Below are 7,166 nucleotides of genomic sequence, written 5' to 3' on the forward strand. Positions count from 1 at the left end.
GTGTGTGTGTGACTGGAGAGAGAGAGAGAGAGAGAGAGAGAGAGAGAGAGAGAGACATGGAAGTCTATGTGTGAGAGTGTGTGTGGGGAGGGAAGAGTGTGTTTGGATTAGTGCATGTGCAGGTGTGTACATGTGTGTGTGTGTGTGTGTGTGTGTGTGTGAGAGAGAGAGAGAGAGAGAGAGAGAGAGAGGGTGTGCATGTGCATGTGCAGGTGTGTGTGTGTGTGTGTGTGTGTGTGTGTGAGAGAGAGAGAGAGAGAGAGAGAGAGAGAGAGAGTGCGTGTATATGTGAGAGAGAGGGTGTGCATGTGCATGTGTGCATGCACAAACCTCACCACGCATCCCCACCATAAAATTTAATTAATTAAACTTGTGTGTGTGTGTGTGTGTGTGAGAGAGAGAGAGAGAGAGAGTTTCTACGTGTGAGACAGAGTGTGTGTGTGTGAAGAGAGAGGGAGTGTGTTTGTGCATGAGAGAGAGAGAGAGAGAGAGATAATTTCTATGTGAGATAGTTTGTGTGGGAGGAGAGTGTGTGTCTTTGAATTAGTGCATGTGCGGGTGTTTACATGTGTGTGTGTGTGTGTGTGTGTGTGTGTGTGTGTGTGTGTGAGAGAGAGAGAGAGAGAGAGAGAGAGAGAGAGAGAGAGAGAGAGAGAGTTTCTACGTGTGAGACAGAGTGTGTGTGTGAAGAGAGAGGGAGTGTGTTTGTGCGTGAGAGAGAGAGAGAATTCCTATGTGAGATAGTTTGTGTGGGAGGAGAGTGTGTGTGTTTGCATTAGTGCATGTGCAGGTGTTTACATGTGTGTGTGTGTGTGTGTGTGAGAGAGAGAGAGAGAGAGAGAGAGAGAGAGAGAGGTGCAAAATATATATGTGTGTATACATGTATATAAATTAAAAATATATATGTATATGTGTGTATACATGTATATGTGTTTTTATTTACATTTATACATACATACATATAGATATATATATGTGTGTGTATATACAAATGTGTGTGTGTGTGTGTGTATGTATATACATATATATATGTAAATGTATACACACACATACAGATGTATATACAAATATATATATGTGTGCGTGTATGTGTGTATAATATATCTATCTATATATTTAAAAGTGAGCACACCTTACCACCCATCGTCATACATTAAAATTTAATCAAAATTAATTAAAATTATGTATGTGTGTGTATTTATATTTTTAAATTTACCTATATATGTATGTATAAGTATATGTGTCTATGTATAGCTATATGTATCTAAAACATAATATTATATATACGAATATTTACATGTGTGTGTGTGTGTGTGTGTGTGTGTGAGAGAGAGAGAGAGAGAGAGAGAGAGAGCTTCTATGTGTGGGAGAGTGAGAAGAGAGAGGGAGTATGTGTGTGCATGCATGCGTGCGTGCATGCATGTGTGTGTGTGTGTGTGTGAGAGAGAGAGAGAGAGAGAGAGAGAGAGAGAGATGGGGGCTGTGTGTGTGTGTGTGTGTGTGTGTGTGTGATAGAGAGATATGGCTATAGAGAGAGAACCAGTTCTTTTCTGGAACCTTGGTCGCCGGTAGCAACTCGCGGGTCCAATACTAGTAGATCAATTACTTACACAAGATCCTAGGTGGGATTAAAGAGGTTCTAGGTGGTTGTGTAAATTGGTACTTAAAACTTAATATTCTAGGCTTTAAATAAAGGGGTTCTAGTGTGTGTAAATAACCACTAGTGTGTAAGTTCATTTATGTGCTTAGAAGGATCTTGTGTAAGTATATATATATATATATATACACATTTATATATACATATGTATATATATACATATAAATGTATATATATATATATACATATATACATATGTATGTATATATATATATATACATATGTACATATGTATGTATATATATATATATACATATGTACATATGTATGTATATATATATATATATGTATATATATGTATGCATATACATATATTATACATACATACATACATACATATATGTATGTATGTATAATATATATATATATATATATATATATTAAGAGCTCCGCCTTTAAGTCAAAAATGGGAGAAAAAAAGTCAAAGAGTAGGGTAGGTTCAAATATTATTATTTTTCGTTTTCAACTTTGCTGTAGTCCTAGTAGAGCAAGGTCGAATTGTATTTTCGTTGACAAAGATGTATGACTATGTCAGGTAAAGAATGAGCGAGCAGGAATCGATAGCGTGAATGAGAGAGAGAGAGAGAGAGAGAGAGAGAGAGAAGCACATCAACGCAAAGATAGAAAGGAATGTGGAAGCTGTAGGGTTGCGTAGGTGGGTATCGACAAGGATGTGCCAACCTCATGCTTATAAGTTTTGGCGAGAATGCCGAGTGTGAGAGACGTGTGTCTCCAAGGTCCAAGGAGAAGGGAGTTTGGGTAATTAAAAACCAATGCAAAAATGGGTGGTCCACACATCCACACGCCAAGACACACCTGGGCCGTTTCTTCCCTACCCCTTCCCTCGTTGCTTCCTTTTCAATTTAGCTCCTGTCATATCTTCCATTTGCAGCTTGCAAAAGAATCGAAGCTATGGACGAGGATGGATTCTCTTTGCTTGATGAGCTTCTTGTTCACGAGACGTCCACACTCAAGCACACATTGATCCAAGAGGAGGCGGCCCTTGACTGTTGGGGGAGGCCTGCCTGCAATGGCCACTCCCTTGGAGGCTGGAAAGCTGCCATGTTCTTGCTAGGTAATTAAGGGCAATTGCATGCCTTCTTAACCTTTTTGGCTCATATATTATGCTGGTAACTCATTGTTTAAACTCCCTTGTTCATCAGCTTCTTGCTAATAATTTGTTGCTAAAGTTCCCCTTAATTAGGTATCTTAACCTTGCTGTATTAACTCATTACATAAACTTTCTTGTTAATCCGGAAGTCCTTGCTTTCGCTTTGGCCGAATTCTTCTATAAGTACCACTTTAGCTGTTAATCATTATATATGCCCTCTTGGTAATCCATTGCTTGCTGATGTGTTTACCGAATTGCTGTGAAGACATTACACATACTCCCTTGTTAATCCTCTCAAGTACCGTATCAGTCTTCGACTCCTGGAAATCCCTTGTTTGTCGTGCTCTTATGGCTGGCTTAAGAAATCACATAAATTCTTGTAAAACCCAATACTCTTTGCTTGTTTGATGGCAAGCATCCATCCAACCAAACGACGTTATTGGCTTTGAATCCAAAATTCCCTGGAATATGGCCACATTAACATGGGAGATTTGGAGTTTTCCCATGTAGCTTTCCATCTGGTTTGCACTCTCTAACACACTCTGTTACTCCATTGAGTCTATAATTTTTCTTTGATCTGACGTTTTAGATAGTTATAGTATATAACTCTTGTTAATTTATTTGCGATCCCAGGTGCGAATTCTCTTCAATCACTGGCCATTTCTGGCTGCACGGTGAACTTGGTGATCTTTCTGGTGAGGGTGTTGCAGCAGGACAATGCCTCAGCAGCCAATGCCATCACCAATTGGGTTGGCACTACCTTTATCAGCTCTCTCATTGGGGGCTCTCTTGGAGATGCTTATTTGGGCCGCCTATGGACCTCCATTTTGTACCAGATCCTCTATGTAGCGGTCAGTCTTTGTTTCGGATTTGCATTGATTTGATATTATCAGTTTACTTTGCTCTCTTGATCTTAGCACGGATTGTGATCTCCTAAACTCCTGCCTTAATCCTTGCTTCATTATGCAGGGCTTAATACTGTTCGCCTTATCCGGCAGCATGATAGCACAGCAGGCTATAGAGCCTTGTATGGGTGTGCTCAATTGTGACCCAACACCACCCTCGTCTTCTCAAGTCAGCCTCTTCTATGTAGCCCTTTACATGATGGGTTTGGGGACTGCCTCATTAACACCCAATGTAGTGTCTCTGGGAGCAGACCAGTTCGATTCACCGAAGCAGAAATCGATGTTCATTACCCTGTACATGGCATCTGCAAATGTGGGGATGCTGTTATCGACAAGCGTGATTTCATATGTGGAGAATGAAGGGCAGTGGGTGATGGGCTTCCGGCTCTCTGCAGGGGCCGGCATTTTGGGTTTTCTCTTGTTTCTAGCTGGCATGCCAAGCGCGAGGCAATTCAATCCGGGGAAGAACCCCCTCCTCATAATCGCCAATGTCGTGCTTGCAGCCGCTCGTAATCAGGAAGCAAAGATCCCTCCCAACAATCTCCTCGTGGATGTTGATCCCTCCCGTAAGACGCCAAGGGCGGCTGGCATCCAAAGAACCCATAGCCTGAGGTGAATATTTCTTCTTCGTTTTTTTTTTTGTTTGCTTTTGTGAACAAGTAATGCATCAAATGAAAGAACTCATCTCTAAGGAATACATTAACCTGCTCCACTTTGAGCTTGGATGCTTTGGCATTTCTGGATGTGGATCACTAGACTTTGCAGAATAACCACGCACAAGTTTAATTAATGAAATGGGTAGAGACATCAACGCATACACAAAACATGTAGAGTCATGGGAGGCTTAAGTTCTTGCTTAATTGTGGGCTTCCCAGGTGGCTGGATAAAGCAGCAAACGAGAGAGAAAAAGTTGGGCAAGAATGGAGCAGCCTTTGCACAGTTGAACAAGTGGAAGAGGTGAAGAGCGTGTGCCGGCTGATGCCCTTTTGGGTGTGCGGCATCTTGGTGTCCTCTGTGATGGCACAGAAGGGCACTCTCTTTGTGCTGCAAGGAGCTACCATGGACAACAGGGTGCTGGGCACCCTCGAGTTCCCACCTTCGTCCATGGGATTGTTCAGCCTCACAACTGTTGTCCTGGGCGCCCCGTTCTACTCGTGGGTTATCGCGCCATGGATCCTCCGCTGCAGAAAGCACAGGAAAGAAGTGTCTTCGATTGAGAGGATGGGGGCAGGCCTTGTGATTGCCATAGCTTCAATCTTTGCAGCAGCCATTGTAGAGTCGCAAAGGCTGAGGATCGCCCACCAGAGGGCCGATTCGAGGTTTGCCGATGGCGGCGACAAGGCGTTGAGCGAGCGAGTGCCCATGAGCATTTTTTGGCTAATCCCGCAGTATGTACTCGAGGGATTGACTGTGGTTTTCTTTGCATGCGGGCACTTGGATTTCAATTACTCGTACTCCCCCCAAGCCATGCGAAGCCTGGCCACTGCCATATCCCTCTCTGGCTTTGCCCTGGGTAACTACCTTAGCTCCTTCGTCGTGCAAATCGTCACCGCTTCCACCACCTGGATACCGAACAACTTGAATGAAGGCCACGTGGATTACTTCTATTGGACCCTGGATGGCCTTCTCTTCCTCACCTTGGCTCTCTTTGTGGCCTTCTCCAAGTGCCATAGTTCCCAAACCCTCCCTCCTAGGGAGGAAGGGAACTTATATGTGAACAAACTTGCTTACAACGTCGGTAGTGAGACGAATCCTTCATGGCATGCGTAGCAAATGACACCAATCACTCAAGATTGAAATCACTCAATGAGAAAAGCTACATGTAATGCGTAGCAAATGAAAGAAGATGCTCTTGTCCAACTAGATGGGTAATGGATTGAGCTACATGCAATACACAGCAAATGAAGGCTGCCCTTAGTACTCCAACTACTTGGGCGATGGATTGACGGTTTCAATTTGGAGTACTAGTTACTTACCAAACATTTTGTAAATATGTTTTCACTAGTAAGTATGAATATATACACAAGAGAGTGCTCATGTCACGGAATGGTTTGCATGCCACCACCAAAAACCAATACTCAAATTTATTCTAGATTGCTAAGAAATGATATATCCATTTTAGTCTCCTTAACGCGGTGCAATGACTTTAATGCATGTCCTGCATCAGCTAGTCATCTTTGCCATAGGTTTTCCTAGATTGTTGTTGAAATCAAAAAAGGGTGCGTGTGTGCATGTTAGATGGGGTGAGATTAAGCAAAAGTGATTAACTTTTAAGAGTGCTAATGATACTTTGACAAGAGAGTGGAGAGATTATGGCCAATTGTTTGTTTTGAGGATTTTCTTCTCGACCATAGTAGTATTAAATTGTTTTACCTTGTTTTAACAAGGATGCAACCTTCATTTGTCTACATGTATTGGGAAGTTTCATACTAGTACATTTCCACCACTCGTATGTATTTTGTGTGACTACTTTATTCAATCACAAGTGGAGCTTATTATGATACACAATAGCATGTGCAATAATTGAAATCATTATATTTCTAAAGTTATCACAATCTTGTGTTGTACAAAATAATATTCATATGAAAACAATTTCTAAACTTAAAAATATGTTGCAAAAAGCAAATATAAACTAGAAATAGTTTTTAGTCTAGTGGTGCTCAATCTATCTTCAGGATACATGGCAAGCATTGAACTCACCATTCAACTTTTTTACTTTTATTATACTTAGTAAGATGCATTCATCACTTTATGATGCATGATAAGATATGTTTCTAAATGCTAGCCCAAAGGCACTTTTACCAATCTTTGGCAAAGAAAGGTTGTAGAAAGGTTCTAGAGGCGGCTTTTAAAAAAAAAGTTCTTAGAAATAATTACATGTTTTTATATTTAAGTGAAGAGTTCTATGAAGTGGACTTGACAGTAACAATAATAAGTTCCTCGACATCCACCATTAAATGTCTTTTTTTAATAGAAGTCTTCTATACATATATTTTTTTAAATTCCTCCCCCCCCCTCTCTCTCTCTCTCTCTCTCTCTCTCTCTCACACACACACACACACACGCACGCATGCACGCACGCACGCACGCACACACACACACACACACACACAGATTGCTTGGCAAGACTGGACATCAGTTATGATAGGGGTGATAAGGGTTTTTTGCGAGGTTTTTGCCAACACTTTAAAATTCATTAAACAAGTGATTTTAATGTTGCATGTAATAAATTAATATGCGAGCTTCTTATGAAAAGTTTACCATTTTCAAATACAATTTAGGTTGCAAGTTTTTAAACTAACTTGAAATTTAGGCTTGAAAAACCACCATTTATTTATGGCTCAAGTCCTCCTGTTATATCACCTATGCCCCCTTTCCATGGCTCAACAGCTTGCCATATCAACTAGTCATATCTCCTATTCCCCCTTTCCATGGCTCAACAGCTTTCCATCTCAACCATAAATGGATTTTGTTCTTAATCTAATTGGTCACC

At 41.1% G+C, this 7,166-nt stretch overlaps 1 protein-coding gene across 1 annotated transcript; it reads left to right on the forward strand.

Annotated features, from left to right (window-relative positions):
- Window positions 1–2,403: 2,403 nt before the first annotated feature.
- LOC147637193 (protein NRT1/ PTR FAMILY 8.2-like) lies at window positions 2,404–5,804 on the forward strand. The gene is made up of 4 exons (XM_086800812.1): window positions 2,404–2,732; window positions 3,402–3,619; window positions 3,738–4,285; window positions 4,549–5,804. The coding sequence occupies exons 1-4, from the start codon at window positions 2,570–2,572 to the stop codon at window positions 5,441–5,443; spliced, it is 1,824 nt and encodes a 607-aa protein (XP_086656938.1). The 5' UTR covers window positions 2,404–2,569; the 3' UTR covers window positions 5,444–5,804.
- Window positions 5,805–7,166: the final 1,362 nt, after the last annotated feature.

This window comes from Cibotium barometz, chromosome 7 (assembly GCF_041138505.1).
Source record: "Cibotium barometz isolate CiBa-2024 chromosome 7, ASM4113850v1, whole genome shotgun sequence".
NCBI lineage: Eukaryota > Viridiplantae > Streptophyta > Polypodiopsida > Cyatheales > Cibotiaceae > Cibotium > Cibotium barometz.